Genomic DNA, 16,168 nt, shown 5'->3' with positions numbered 1-16,168 from the left:
AGGTTCTATTTACATTGTGTAGGACGTCATACGTCACGACGTCATACGTTTTGAACCCGGGTCAGGCGGGCTAGGTTGCTAGGTAACATAGGGCCTGATAGCCCTGTAGCCCTGTAGCCAGCTGCCTCCTGGAGGAGGAGGAGAGGTGATATATTAAATATATATTATTTATTCTCTTTAGTTAACAAACGGAACAACAGAAAACTCCAGCCTAACGTAAGTGACTCTGTTAGATGGGTAGCTAGGCTAGGCTAGGCTAGCTTAACAACAACAACAAGCTTGTCAACCGAGTGCATGTTTACTATTATTATTATTATTATTATTATTATTTATTCAGAGTGAAAGTGAAACCTTTAGTAGCGAGTGTCTGATCTAACCAGCTAGCTGTCTCACCAGCAGGGTAGCATCAGGCTGTGTAGCTGGATGAAGCTAAGCTAAGTAGCATCATGGTAATGTTGTTGTCAAACACGAACATAGAAACCCAACGTGGCAGAAAAGGCGATATTAAAAACAGAAATAACTGGTAATGCTTTGCGAGCCAGCCTAGTTCAGCTGCCAGTGGTCAGCTCCAGTGCAGTGTGATGATGGGAGACTTCAGATTGTTACTAAACACAGATAGATAACAATACTAGTCTGTAGCCAGGCAGCAGCCAAGTTATGTGATTGTGTTTATGTGTCTGAGTGAGTTACCTATCAGATGATACGCCTAAAGTGTCAAACAAGTGTCCATATGTGTCAAACATTATGTCCATATGTGTCACTGGCAGACAGACACAGTTATACAGACACAGTTATACAGACACAGTTATACAGAGCTTCTTTTATACTTCTGCACATTAGATACTGTACTTAAACTACCTCACTGCCTGACTGTACACAGCCCATAACTGTACATCTAAATTATACTGATGTTTACAATACTACCTCTGCACATACTGTTTAGTAAGTAAGTAAAGCTTTATTTATATAGCACCTTTCATACAAGAAATGCAGCTCAAAGTGCTTTACAACAGGAAGATAAGAACATAAAGTGAATATAAAAACATATATAAAAACATATACATGCTTAGAATGAATATAAAAGCAGGGGGAAACAGTAAAAAGAAAAGGTAAAGATTTACATTTCTTACACACTATGTGATACATGTCATACATTCATACACTACTATATATTATTTTAGCCCCCTCAGTGAGTGTAGTCACGCTAGTATGGGACCTGCACTGTATAGTCACCTATCACTACCATTCTTGTTATATTTATATCACGCCCTTATATTAGCCCACTATTTGCACTTCTGGTTGGATGCTAAACTGCAGTTTGTTGTATTGTAGCCTACTTGTACTCTGCGATGACATTAAAGTTGAATCTAATCTAATCTAATCTAAAATTGACAACTGTTTGATATTGGTACAGTATTAGATTAGATTAGATGTATTGTCCCCAGGGGGAAATTCATTTTCACACCACTGTACAGTATACATATATACATACGACACTGTAGAACACAGACAACAAACAGACAGTACTACACATGACAGATACCCAAGGACATGCACTCAGCGCGGCCTATTGTTTAAGGCAACAATGGCTGCGGGGATCAGGCTTCTGCCAAAGCGAGCCCTTTTGCACCTTAGCGTTCTGTACACACCCGGATGGCAGTGGGGCAAGGTACAGGTTGAGTGGGCGGGTGATGTCCTGTTCTATTGTGGTTGCGATGCGTGAGATGGGCCCTGTTGTTTAGTGCTGTGAGGTCGGGTGTGGGGAGTCCAGTTATCCTTGGTGATGCGTGTGAGTTTGGCCCTGGTTGATGACTGTGAGCATGTTGAAGAAGCAGGAGGAACAGGACATGAGGGGATGGGCTGGATAATGCTCTGGTACAGTAGTAGGAGACGAGGGGGGGGGACAGACATACAGTCCTTTACGTTTACGGATGACAGATAACCTTTGTTGGCTCCTTTTAAAGATGTCGTGGTGTGTTGGTTGAAACTAAGTTTATTGTCCGGTGTAATTCTGAGGTGTTTAAAACTGTCGACCATTTCAACTGCTTGGGTGTTGCTATCATCACTGTGGTGTGGGGGGGGCCAATGATGATTTATTTATTTAGTTTTACTCACATTGAGGTGGAGATGGTTGTCCTCCTCACACCACATAGTGAAGTGTGTGATGGAGCTGTGGTAGTCCAGGGTGGAGTGGTTGTCCACTAGCGTGTTTTGAATTGACTTGAGTTTGATTTCTTCACCAGGTTTTGAGATTGAACACTATGGACCTTCACAAGATCATCTACGATGCGTTGCACGAGTTCATCCAGTCATACATCCCCAATGCAGACTTGAGGTAAGACACTGTTGCATGTACAGTAGTTAGTTGTCTACTACAGTTGCAATGCCAGTTGCCTTAGACTAAACCTAAAGAGTGGTGTCGTCATGGCCTAACACTTTCATTGTTGATATTGTTTTATATTCTGCTTGAATATTGAACTTCCTAATGTTAGCTTCCCTATCTCCAGACTCATGTTGTATTTGTGCACACTGGTGCTACTGTAATCCTAACCCTAACCCTGTCTGTTATATTTGGTATTTTATTGTTGTGCGCGTGTGTGTGTGTGTGTTTGTGTGTGTGTGTGTGTGTGTGTGTGTGTGTGTGTGTGTGCATGCGTGCATCCGTGTGTGTGTGTGTGTGCGCGTGTGTGTGTGCGTGTGCGTGTGCGTGCGTGCGCGTGCGTGTGTGCACTGTGCAGCACCCTGGATGACGTGCTCCTCTCCTACATCACGGGGGTTCTGGAGGACCTGGGCTCTCAGGACAGCGTGGAGGAGAACTTTGACGTGGAGGTGTTCCTGGAGATGCTGGAGGCCTACATCCCCGGCTTCGCTGAGATCGACAGGTGAGAAGGAGGAGGAGCTAACTAGCCTCTGATTGGTTGCATCAGACCCTGCGACACACCAGCGTCATGTCCAGGGGGGGTGTGCTTGTGCATCAAGCCGCCTCACGCTACGGAAACAGGAGATAGACTCCTAAGGGCCATTAGGCTCCAGAACCATCGGTTCTCAAGGCTAGTACTTTACTTACTACTAACCCCAGTCACCTTTGCTGTGTCGGTGTTCATGGTTCCTCCCTCTGCTCCACAGCGTTACTGTCTGCGACATGATGTTCAGCCTGGCCTCCAAGCTAGCCACGGCCCGGAGCTCAGGTAACAGAGACACACATCATAACATAACATCATAACAACACAACATAACATAATGTCCCTTTTTGTCACTATTGTATTGTGCTAAAAATGACCTCAACATAATCCTCAAATGACGTAGGTAAATTTGACAACTCGTAGCCTACTTACTTGTGGACAAAAAAAACAAGTAACAAACTCCGTTAGCATGGCGTCATAGGCCTGCTAACCAGACTACTGCAGACGGATGAACGCTTTGATGTGATTACTCGTTAGGGCGCGGCTGTGGCTCAGCCGGTAGAGCCGGCGTCTAACGACCGCAAGGTCAGCAGCTCGCAGCAGTTCAAATCCCTGGCTGGCTGGCCACGTGTCGAAGTGTCCCTGAGCAAGTTACTGAACCCCTAATTGCTCCGGGGGGGGGGGGGTCGCCTTCAATGGCTGTGACCCCCTTGCCTAGATGCCCCCTCTAGTCTAGAGCATCAATGCGTTTGGTTGTACTCGAACTGGAGTTTGTGCAACGACAAACTTTGAATCCCTTCCCCCCTTCCCTTCTGTGTTGTTTGGTGCAGAAACCAGCGCGCCCAAGGCAAGGATACAGGACGTCCCGCCCCCACAGGTAGTCCCCGCGGAGACTCAGAGAGAGGCGCGCTGCCTCGCTGTACTGACAGAGGGCGCCACTGCCAAGGTATTGATCAAACAAACAAACCCCCAACAAACAAACCTTGTGTTATTTGCCAATCAATCAATCAACCAATCACTGTTTGGAATGTGGTCTTTTCTCCCCCCCCGCACCCCCACACTGCACACCCCCAGGGAGAACAGAGCTCGTAGGTTCAGTTAGAGGTTTAAATGCCTTGCTGAAGGGCACAACGGCAGTGTGATTTACAACTTGTTTTTTTTCAGATGAAATACATATGCTTCCAACGTGTCACTACTGCTGCAGTGTGTAGGGACACAGTCATGCGTACTTCCACACACAAAAAATAAGCTCTACCATCACCTCTATGTCAGGGTCTTGTGTGTCGGCGATAGACTAGACAGCCTATGTACATACATACAGCCTATGGAAGCCAGAAACTAATAGCAGTTCTGAGGATGGTGACAGTTGTGTTTTATGGTTTTAGTTCAGGAAATGGAGACGATATGTGACATGTGTGTGTCTGTGTCTGTGTCTGTGTCTGTCTGTCTGTGTCTGTGTGTCTGTGTCTGTGTGTGTGTCTGTGTGTGTCTGTGACTGTGTCTGCGTCTGCGTCTCTGTGTGTGTCTGCGTGTGTGTCTGCGTCTCCGTCTGTGTGTGTGTGTCTGCGTGTCTGTGTCTGTCTGTGTGTGTGTGTCTGTATCTCTTTGTCTGTGTCTGTGTCTGTGTTTGCGTCTGTGTCTGTCTGTCTGTGTCTGTCTGTCTGCGTCTGTGTCTGTCTGTGTCTCTTTGTCTGTGTCTGTCTGTGTCTGTGTGTGTGTGTGTGTGTGTGTGTGTGTGTGTGTCTGCGTCTGTGTTTGCATCTGCGTCTGTGTCTGCGTCTGTGTCTGCGTCTGTGTGTGTGTGTCTGTCTGTCTGTGTGTGTGTGTCTGTTTGTGTCTGTGTCTGTGTCTGTCTGTGTCTGCGTCTGTGTTTGCGTCTGTGTGTGTGTCTGTGTCTGTGTCTGTGTTTGCATCTCCGTCTGTCTGTGTCTGCGTCTGTGTCTGCGTCTGCGTCTGTGTGTGTGTCTGTGTCTGTGTCTGCGTCTGTGTGTGCGTCTGTGTCTGCGTCTGTGTGTGTGTGTGTGTGTGTGTGTGTGTGTCCAGGCCGCCCCCCAGGCCGAGTGGGAGGCCCAGGAGCAGCACCTGCTGGAGATGTTCCCTAAGTGCGTCCTGTCGGAGGCCCAGAGCGCCCTGTCCATCGCCCGGGGAGACATGGAGGAGGCGGTGCGTCTCATCATCGAGGGAGACGTGCAGCTCTGCCACACGCCTCTCAACGTGAGTCACCTGCTGCTTAGAGCATTCCGGAATACTCACCACCTAGAGGGGCCTAGGGTTCTACGTTCTATATTCCAAGTGTTCTAAATGTGCTACAAATTGAAGCATCGTAAACTTATGCACTTTTGGTGAAGAAAAAAGACACCCTCGCTAAAACCCGCAAATGGAGTAATTATTTTGAGACAGGAATTTTGTATCTTTATTGATAAAATGGTTTGGATGATGATCCCCCAAATCCTTTCCACGTACTTGGCACAACCCTAGAGCCTGTGTTTTGGTTCACCAGATCAAATTTGCATTCCAAACAGCTGATAAACGTTGTGTGTTCCCCTCGTTCTCCCAGGTGAACCAAGGGAAGGCGGGGTCTCCTCAGGCGGACCAGAAGATGAAAGAGAGACTCCTGGAGAAGTAAGTCCTGGTTGGTACTGACCCAGTCCCTCAGGGGAGAGAGGAGACCATGACTTGTTTACGTGTTCTCAGGTGTAGAAGTGACTGAAACGTTGTGATGTGCATCATCCCTCCCCTTGGACGCCTTTAAAACGGCCCTCGAAGTCCCACCTGTTCACCAAGGCCTTCCCCCCTAAGTTCTGTCATTGTTTTGTTTGACTGACTGTTTGTCTGACTGTTTTTTGTTGTTTTCTTGTATCTCTGTAACGTAAGGTGACCGTGGGTCCCCTGAAAGGCGCTGTATAAATGTAAGTTATTCTTATTACAATGATGGTTATGATTGTGATTGATTCCCAGGTACATGCACGTGGACAACGAGGAGGACAAGACCACCCACAGACCTGTCGCCCCCAAAGACGTGAGTCTGCTTTCATCCTCAGTTACCACATACGGAGTTACGACCCCTGGGGTCACATGGTAGAAAATAATTATTTGATGTGTGAATTCGTTCCCTCGGTTTAGTAATTCGTTAGGGTTAGGGTTAGGGTTAGGCCTTATGAGCCAGAACGATCGCAAGGATTAGGGTTAGGGTCAGGGTTAGAATCCTTGCGATCGTTCTGGCTCGTAGGGCCTAACCCTAACCCTAACGAATTACTAAATCGAGGGAACGAATTACTAAACCGAGGGAACGGATTCACACAACAAATATTTTTTTTCTACCATGTGACCCCAGGGGGGCTCCGTAGCTTTCATCCATTCATTCATGTATTTATTTATTCATCTTAGAACTATATTGGTATTGCCCTCAGCTGTCTGACTTGTCTAAGGTTCAGGAATGGCTGGCAAACAAAACAATATTTTTCTAAAAACAAAAACAAAAAATAAACACTATCGGGTGATTTAAGTATCCGACCGACAGTGATGCCGGTAACGCGTTACTGAGTAACGCGTTACTCTAATCTGAATACTTTTCCCAGTAACAAGTATTCTAACGCGATACTATTTCCAAATCAGTAATCGGATTAAAGTTACTTATTCAAGTGGCTGTGCGTTACTATTGCGTTACTACCTCATAACTTAGGCTAAATGCAGTATTTCTTTGTAATGTTCCATAGTAAACAAACATTTCTCGCGTCTTGGGGAGTGACGTCAGTGCTCACGTTTTCAACACGAGGTTACTATGGAAGGCCATGCCCGCAAAAAACGGCTCTCGACTATCGCGAGATTACAGCAGAATCGCTCATGTGTATCACCACGCTGATTGCACAGTGTAAACAGAAGCGTAGCCTACACAATGGAGCGAGAACAGAGATATGCGTTAAATAGCTGGAAATATAAGGATTATTTTGAGTTTGTGTCAGCAAAGGATGACAAGAACATAAATGTTGATCATTGATAAACTCAGACTCACCCAGTTTAGGATTAGGATTATATTAGGATCATATCTGAATGGTCAGGGTAGGTTTTAGGTTTTGTGAAACCACTCCTTGCTAGTTACTGTTAAATAAAGATTATATTAATTTTATTGTTTAAAAACAAGTATTTATGTTGGGTGAGGCAAAGAAAGACTCTTTATTTTGTTGTTTTAAGTTATTGTTTAAAGTTTAATTATGTAATTTAAGTTACTGTTAAAATAAAGTGAGTTTTGGCAAAACCAGTTTTCATTTTTATGTTGCGGGGGGGGGGGGGGGTCGGGTGCCTAGGCAGCTGCCAATAGTAACTAAAAAAGTAACTAGTAATCTAACTTAGTTACTTTTAAAATCAAGTAATCAGTAAAGTAACTAGATTACTTTTTAAAGGAGTAATCAGTAATCAGTAATCAGAATACTTTTTCAAAGTAACTGTGGCAACACTGCCGACCGACAATCAATAATCAATGTAATTTATTTTGCTAATGTTCTACTCTTAGCAAAAATATGACTTTTAAACTTCAAACATGTGCTAAAGGCTCTACGAGTTGAGTAATTGATTGTCGTCTCTCGGCCATCTTAGGCCCCCAAGAAGATGGTCCGGTACCACGGCAACCAGGTGGTGACCACCAAGGGCGAGCGCTACCAGCTGGTGAAGAAGGAGGAGGCGGAGGACATGAAGAAGACCTACGTCAGCATCAAGCCCGCGCGCAAATACAGGTTCCACTGACCCGCGGGTCTCGCCTCAAATACAGGTTCCGTTGACGAGCGGCTAGTCAGCTCCTGAGGCGCAGATCTTCTCTTCTCTCCCTTCGTTTACATTTGAATTGTATATTAATGCCTTTTTTTTATTCTTTTGTTTTTTCGTCAGATATTGTTTGGGTATTGTGTATTTGTGAGCTTAGAATGATAAGGTTCTATCTCCGTTTAGAATGATAAGGTTCTATCTCCGTTTAGAATGATAAGGTTCTATCTCCGTTTAGAATGATAAGGTTCTATCTCCGTTTAGAATGATAAGGTTCTATCTCCGTTTAGAATGATAAGGTTCTATCTCCGTTTAGGGTAGTTCAGAGATATTGAGCGTCAAAGTTTTTACATTCCATTATGTTTTGTGAGATGGAACCAGGCATTAATAAACACCTAATGGATACCTAATGTAACAAACTAAATTTTGACCAAAAATGGAGAAGATAGAACCTTATAATTCTAACGTCACGTATTGTCAGACATGTCCTTTCTTTCTTCCTCCTCCTCCTCCTCCTCCTCCTGGGGGGTATTCCATCAACGTCACTACAGGTAAATCCAGGCTTATGTTTGAGAAGTGAGTCTGGTGAGACTTCAGAATAAGCATGGATTCTCCTTTAGTGACATTGATGGAATACCCCCCGGGGGCCGTGGTAAAGGAAGGAAGATATATCTGTGTGTGTGTGTGTGTGTGTGTGTGTGTTATTTATGGCGTGTCTTAGACAGATACGTGTCGTGGCCGCGGTCTGCCTTGTTGAAAGACTCATCTCATCTGCCTGTAGCTGTGCTGGAGGCCAGTCTGTCTGTCTGTGTGTCTGTCTGTCTGTCTGTCTGTGTGTCTGTCTGTCTGTGTGTCTGTCTGTGTGTCTGTCTGTGTGTCTGTCTGTGTGTGTGTCTGTCTGTCTGTGTGTCTGTCTGTCTGTCTGTCTGTGCGTCTGTCTGTCTGTGTGTCTGTCTGTCTGTGTGTCCTTCTGTATGACACCTGAAGAAACGCTACGTTTGATTTGATCCTTTTTTTTTTTACCTTTGACTTTCTCGTTCTGATTTTAGAACAAGTACAACTGTTTTTTTTTGTGTTTTTTCTATTTTTTTCCTGGAATGTTGACTTTTGTTCTGGTCACTCTTCCATAGAATACAATCACAACGCCGGAGGTTCCAGCAGAGAGCAACCAAACCGATTTTCCAGTTTTTCCAGTAAATAAAAACTCTCTCTCTCTCTGTACCTTCTTGTACATAGGTGCTCGACACGCTCTTCCGTCTCGTCAACACACTGCGTTCTTCCGATTACATCGTTTTTCATACTGTAATTAGTTGACAAATTCCAGTGTGGAAATGAAAGTGAAAGATGGATATTTGACTTCCCCCAAAAAATGTCACTTTTTATTTTTTGGTCCGATGGACACCGTGACATCACATCGTGACACCGTGACATCACGAGAGGCGTTTAGGAGACTCCGTCGTTTCAGGGAAACAGGTTAGAGGAAGAACCATGTTGGCTCGCGTCAGACTCCGATAGCATGCTCTTTATTTTTTTATGAATAGATTTGAGAAGATAATATAGTTCACATCGTCCCCAACATTGTACGGGTGAAAGGTCTTTTAAAGGTCAGGACAGGGTTTGTTTGTAGAAACGTAAAGATTTGTACAACGAATTATATCTCTTTCAGCTAAACTCAATGTCATGTAAAGGCTTCTTTTTGAATCTACAGTGTTGAATTTTTATTTATTTTTTTCATCATGATGATAACCATTATGGCTTTGCTTGGGGGATTTGTGTTAAGTGTTATTTTGATCTATTGTTGATGGTGCATTCTGGGTATTTTATGTACCGTACCAAGCTATATCTGATGTCTGTGTATTGTCCTTTAACAACGTGTATGAAGTGACACGGCTTGACTAGTTCTGACCAGGTGTCGGGTTTTAGACATACTGGGTGCGTTCGTAAATTCATTCTCTGAGAGCGCCGGAGCGCACACTGGGTTCAACCAGAGCGACCACGTAATTTGATTGGACAAGAGGCATTCCCATGAGCGCTGATCAGATTTCCAGAGCGTATTTACGAACGCAGCCGGTGTAGAATTCCTTTTCGATTTCCATTTGAGTGCAACTGAAACATCCAAGCCCGCTAACGTTACTGTCCTCCTCATAGACGGCCTTGTTGTCTTACGGTGCTGTATGTATATGTATATATAATATGTATATATGTGATGGCATTCTGCTGTAGAACATGTCAACCACTTGAAAGGCTTTTAAACTGATCATAATGGCATCTCACTGCAGACACAGCGGTCACAACCTGACCTTTACAAAACATCTAACGGTTCTCATGTTTGTAATAAAGATAACAATAACAACAACAAATCTTGGACTGTATGTCTCATTCTTGTCTTTACCATAGCCTGTACCAACTTACATATTGAAATTAACTCGATGGCAGCTGCTATAAAACCCATTTAGAAGGCATCTGCGTGGGTAGTATAGTGAATGTTCACTGCTTCTTTATAGGGAAGCTCCGATAGCACTTTCTCATTGCTCATTGGTGTCTTGATGATTGTAGATTTTGGACAGAGAGAATAATAATAATAATAATAACTTGTATTTGTATAGCGCTTTTCATGCAAACGTTGCAGCTCAAAGTGCTCCAATCATTATATAATCATTATATAAGTATTTAGTCATTTAAAGGCAATATTAAAAAGATGGGTTTTTAGTCTTGACTTCAACATAATATGTGCTGAGGTTGCATCCCTAATGTAAACTGGCAGGGCATTCCACAATCTGGGTGCATAACATGAGAATGCAGCCTCACCAAATCTCTTGTTTTGTACATAGTAATGGCTAATGGGTCAGTACATCCCAGGTTTCTGGTGAGTTTCAGACTGAATATACAGACTAGGGCCTTTTATTACTGTAGTTTATTGATGTCATCTCAAACTTTATTTTACACAGCAGTTTATAAATGTAGTCCTCCATTTTGCGCCGTAATTAGCTTGTAAATAATACTATGACTTACTACTACAACCTCACACACACTGGCGGACTCAGAGGGGGGCAGGGGGGGCGACTGCCCCTCCTGGTGCCCCCACGGTTGAAAAACGTCTCTCTTTAGTGCCCTTTTGAGTGGCGAAAATGAGAGGACGTGCCCTATTGGTGCCCCTCCAATGGTCTAAACTTGACCATGTGCCCCCACAGTTGGAAAACGTCACACTAAAGTGCCATTTTGAGTGGCAAAATTAGAGGATGTGCCCTATTGGCTGCCCTTCCAATGGTCTAAACTTGACCATGTGCACTGATGGGGTCCCATGTTGTGCAGTAGGTGCCTTTTTTTCCTTTTCGCCCCCCTGCCCTTCAAACAGCCTGAGTCCGCCACTGCTCACACAAGCACTGTACCACGTTTCTGCCATCGTTGTTTTAAGTTGACACTAAACAATTAGTGACATGATGACAAATTTGATGATGACAAAAAAACTATTCATTTCAAATCTCAAATTTCAATTCAAAGCACTTTGAGCTGCAACGTTTGCAGGAAAGTGCTATAAAAATTAAAGTTATTATTATTATAAATTATTATTATTTGGACTTATTTTTAAAGAAGGAAGTAACAGCTTAAAAAACATTGTCAATGTTTTATTTCAAAGCTACTTGCACAATGATAGAACACATCCAGCGGTCGTTCAGAAATCAGTGCACAACACAGCGGACACACTCTAATCATACGTGCAGGGACAGAGGGTGTGTTCGTAAATACGCCCAGAGAGTGCCGGAGCGCACCCCGGGGTGTGCTCTCTGACCGGAAATGAACTTCATTTCAGTTGAAACCAGATAAGAGCGCTCCGAGCAGATTTCCAGAGCGTATTTACGAATGCACCCTGAGAAAACTGTGAGAAAGAAATAAAAGCCATACATTTGATGATGGTCACGTCTTCATTGAACCATGTCAAGGTTTATATTTAAAGCAGTTTCTTGCCCAAACCTTAAAACCTTAAATTAACATTAAAATGTGTTCCTGTTGTTTCTAGCACCATGCCATAACAGAGTACAAACTATAAGCAGAATGGAGGCAAAAATACAGAGAGAGAGAGAGAGCAGAGAGAGAGAGCAGAGAGAGAGAGCAGAGAGAGAGACAGAGAGAGAGAGCAGAGAGAGAGAGAGAGAGAGAGAGCAGAGAGAGAGAGAGAGAGCAGAGAGAGAGACAGAGAGAGAGACACAGAGAGAGAGCAGAGAGAGAGAGAGAGCAGAGAGAGAGACAGAGAGAGAGACACAGAGAGAGAGCAGAGAGAGAGAGAGCAATTGAACCTCTGAGCTTAAACTGTAATAAACCTCATGAGCAGTACTGATGTACGACCAGCAACCAAGCCAAGCACACACTCCCATAACATCTTGACTCTAAAGGGCTCTGCACACAGCGTGCGATTTCTGTTGCGCGTCAACGTTCCATTTTGAAGTTTGAATGGAAGTCTATGAGAACATACAACAGAAATTGCATCGCACGCTGTGTGCATTGGGATGCGATGTTTTATGATTTTCTCATAGACTTCCATTCAAACTTCAAAATGGAACGTTGACGCGCAACAGAAATCGCACGCTGTGTGCAGAGCCCTTTAGACGAACGGTGAACATGCAGAATGAGATAAGCACATTCTGCTTGATGGCTTCGCCCCGCGCTGTCCTGTAGCAGACCCGCTCACGTCTGCATATAAAGCCCAATGCACACGGCGTGCGATTTTTGTCGCACGGCAACATTCGATTCTCCATTCACACCACCGAAGTGAGTGGGTGTGAATGGAGAATCGAATGTTGTCCTGCGACAATATCGCATCGCATGTCAATGCACACGGCGTGCGATATTGTCGCAGGACAACATTCGATTCTCCATTCACACCCACTCACTTCACAGCTTAAGAGCACAACTAGAAACAAAGGCTGCGTTCGTGAAGTTTTTTTTTTTTGCCATTTAGCAGACGCTTTTATCCAAAGCGACTTACAATTACGAATTACAGGGACATTCCCCCTGGAGTAACTGAGGGCTAAGTGCCTTACCCAAGGGCACACTAGTAGTGGTGTGGCTTCAGGCGGGAGTTGAACTCACAACCTTCCGATCCCAAGTCCAACTCACTATCCACTAGACCACCACTACCCCTCAAACTGAAGTCGTTTTGAGAGCGCCGGAGGCCCACCGGGTTCACGTCACAAAAGGGACCAAGTCATTTGATTGGACAAAGAGGCATTCCCGTGAGTGCTGAGCAGATTTCCCAGAGCGAATGTAGGCTACTAACGCAGCTATCAACTGAAACACAGGACCCCCCCCCCCTTCTATTCCTCGGGCACCGCAGGTGAAGGCTTTAACATGCAGTCATATCATTAGTAATATCCCTTCTTCATAACATGCAGTATCATCACATTTCCAATGTAAAATATAAGCAAATATAGCCAGTACCCCAGGGGGACATCTATACAGCTTCGTAAACATTGGCGGACTGAGGGGGGGGTGACCACCCCTCCTGGGGCCCCCACGGTTGAAAAACGTCTCTCTTAAGTGCCCTTTTGAGTGGCAAAAATGCCCTTTTGAGTGGCGAAAATTAGAGGATGTGCCCTATTGGTGCCCCTCCAATGGTCTAAACTTGCACTGATGGGGTCCCATGTTGTGCAGTAGATGCCTTTTTTTTCTTTTCGCCCCCCCTGCCCTTCAAACAGCCTGAGTCCGCCACTGTTGCCAACTATGCCAGGTCTACCTATGACGCCCCCCCCCCTCCCCCCCATCGATAATAAACCACAGGAATGGTTCGGGCACAGTCGGATTGCCACACACAGGAGCACAATATGTGCTTTTAATTCCTCCCTTCCTTCTCGGTAACCGTGGAAACTGCATCTGTGTGTCAGAACTTGGAAGTGTTCGTGAGAACACTACGTCACAATGGCACGGTAACTAACGGCTGCGTTCGTAAATTCGCTCTGAGAGCGCCGGAGTGCACACTGGGTGGGTTCAACGTCATAGCAGAGGGACCAAGTAATGTAATTGGACAAGAGGCGTTTCGAAAAGAGTGCTGATCAGATTTCCAGAGCGATTGTTTTTACGAACGCAACCCAACCAACTGTCATTCTACTCTCCCACACTTCAACTTCAACTTCTGCTTTTGGAAGAATAAACCAGCATCGGGGTGGAGGGGGCAACATTGTTCATGACACACAAACACAACTCAAACTCTCAGGTCACAAGGCGATTTAAAAGAAAAATAACATTCCAGCAAACTTGGAAGCACAAATATGTTCCACACTTGGAAGCACACGAGCATTTCAGCCACCTTGTAGTAACACAACGCCCCGCCTGCACCAGGGTATATACAGGAATCTTGAGGTTAATTTGAAAGTGACAGTTGGATCTAAGTGACAGTTGGATCTAAGTGACAGTTGGATCTAAGTGACAGTTGGATCTAAGTGACAGTTGACACTAGAACAGCCGTGTCTATGTTACCAACTCAGGGTATATACAGGAATCTTGAGGTTAATTTCAACACCTTTCTTAGACTTTTTAAAGACCTTGTCAATATTTTTCCAGACCTTCACTGCCACTTCGAGCTGTAACCGTTTACATCAGTGACACCTTTAACTTAACAGTTTTAGTTTGTAACAGACTAGACCACTATCATACAACAGAATTTCCGGTTCCTCTTTGTTTTTTTAATCAAACTAATACATTCCCGAACGTTTACTAAAAGTTTTTAGGACTCAAACTCTTTGTCTAATTCAGAAAAACACCTACAAAATTCAAGACCTCATAAAATTGTGATAAGACCTTTTAATACTTATTAAGGGTCTTGATTTCCCCAAAATTGATTTATCAACTTTTAATACTTTTCAAGACACCGCGGATACCCTGGCCTGCACCTAACCACGCACTGCATGATGGGACGACCAAGCCTGACATGCTGCAAGTGAGATCTCAGGGCCACCCAAACACTATCTGTATATGTGCTATAAACATTGAATGGAATCTGAAGCACTACACTATAGATACTAGTGGGGGTGTAGCTGCCTGCTACTAAAGAGTCTCTACCTTACAAGTGGTCATATTGCAGCTAAAGCTAGCCAAGTCACTTTGCACTACTATCACTACCACTGGCGGACTCAGGGGGGGGGGGGGGGCAGGGGGGGCGAAATACTAATTACTAGTAAATACTGTAACTTCGAACCGCCTTCAGATCCTAACTTAAATGTACCATTCACGGTAACATCAATGTTATTTTTTATCAAAACAATTAAGAGCCTAAGTTAAGCCTGTATGTACACAAAACAAAACACGTCAAACAAAAACATATTCAATAATGATGATGATGAGACTGAGATGTTCAGCAATCGTTTGACTCAAACCAACCGTAGGCGAACACACAATCACACACGTTTCTTCAGTGTTTTTAAAACACAGTATTATCACTCCCCCCCCCCCCCCCAAAAAAATAAAATAACATCATGTCATTAACGTAATAAAAACACACAACTCAGTCACAGATGAATCGACAGAATAACAAAGCGCCTGTGTCACCTGTACAGGTAAGCAGCAAATCCATTTCAAACCCAACGCTGCCCAGTCAGACCTTCAGAAATAAATATATAATATTAGCCGGCAAAAAGGTGGTGTCTCTCTCATTCCATACTCGAGCTTCAGGTGTGTTTCCATGGTAACGTGGAAGTGACGGGGGACGGGGGGATTGGGGGCAGGACAAAGATAAAGAGAGTCTCTCTCTGATTGGATATGACACAGGTACCGACCCACCAATCACACCACTTTAGTGGTCGGTGGTGGAAGTGCTAGAGATAAGAGGTTGTTGCCCCTAAAACCACAGATCTGGAATCAGATTTACCTCCCCCTCCCCCCCACTGTAACCTCCAATCCCAACAGAGGGATGAGGGAGACATAATCTGACCTGGTATCAGTGGTTATGCAGTAGTGGCGATATACAGTATACACAGTACAGTACATGCTCACGTACATGAAGCGCTTTGGGGGGTACAGTGTTTTTCTGTTTTCTGGGGTGTAAGTATTTGATACTTAACACTGCAGTCAGGGGGGTGTTCCATCAATGTCGCTAAAGGAAAATCCAGGCTTATTTTTTTAAATATAAATCTTGCAAGATTTATCACAAATAAGTCTGGATTTTCCCTTTAGCGAGGTTGATGGAGCACCCCCCAGGACAGGGACTCTCTCATATGCGTCGTCGTGACTCTGCTGGACATGTGGAGCAGATCACTCGACGCGGAGGAACGTGTTCGGGAAACGCAGCGTTCCAGGAGACGCTAGTCCATTGTGATGTCATTGATGATGCCACTTCCCCTGGAAGCTGGAAAAGCAGGCCCCTCCCCCTCATGAAGCAGGCTCCGCCCCTCATGAAGCAAGCTCCTCCTAGCCGGCCATATGGAGACTACACAGTCCCAATGTGGGCACGCACACACACACACACACACACACACGCACACACACACACACACGCACGCACGCGCTTGCTCGCACACACA

General features: G+C 44.6%; 2 protein-coding genes across 2 annotated transcripts in view; one reads left to right on the top strand and one right to left on the bottom strand.

Annotated features, from left to right (window-relative positions):
• Positions 1 to 2,261: 2,261 nt before the first annotated feature.
• cuedc2 (CUE domain containing 2) lies at positions 2,262 to 7,859 on the top strand (the record flags this gene model as incomplete). The annotated part of the gene is made up of 8 exons (XM_080547524.1): positions 2,262 to 2,335; positions 2,739 to 2,882; positions 3,127 to 3,188; positions 3,734 to 3,849; positions 4,947 to 5,117; positions 5,461 to 5,525; positions 5,862 to 5,922; positions 7,497 to 7,859. 8 exons carry the CDS (start codon positions 2,262 to 2,264, stop codon positions 7,641 to 7,643), a joined length of 840 nt encoding a protein of 279 aa, XP_080403650.1. The 3' UTR covers positions 7,644 to 7,859.
• An 8,052-nt stretch (positions 7,860 to 15,911) lies between these two features.
• Positions 15,912 to 16,168, bottom strand: part of hif1an (hypoxia inducible factor 1 subunit alpha inhibitor) — a gene marked incomplete at its 5' end in the record, with an annotated part of 19,124 nt that continues 18,867 nt past the window's right edge. Inside the window, one exon of the mRNA XM_080547706.1 lies at positions 15,912 to 16,168. This exon is cut by the window's right edge and continues 125 nt beyond it.

This window comes from Nansenia antarctica, assembly GCF_963989245.1.
Source record: "Nansenia antarctica genome assembly, chromosome: 17".
Taxonomy (NCBI): Eukaryota; Metazoa; Chordata; class Actinopteri; order Argentiniformes; family Microstomatidae; genus Nansenia; species Nansenia antarctica.
The sequence above is the reverse complement of the archived record's forward strand: the minus strand, read 5'-3'. Positions and strand labels throughout refer to the sequence as shown.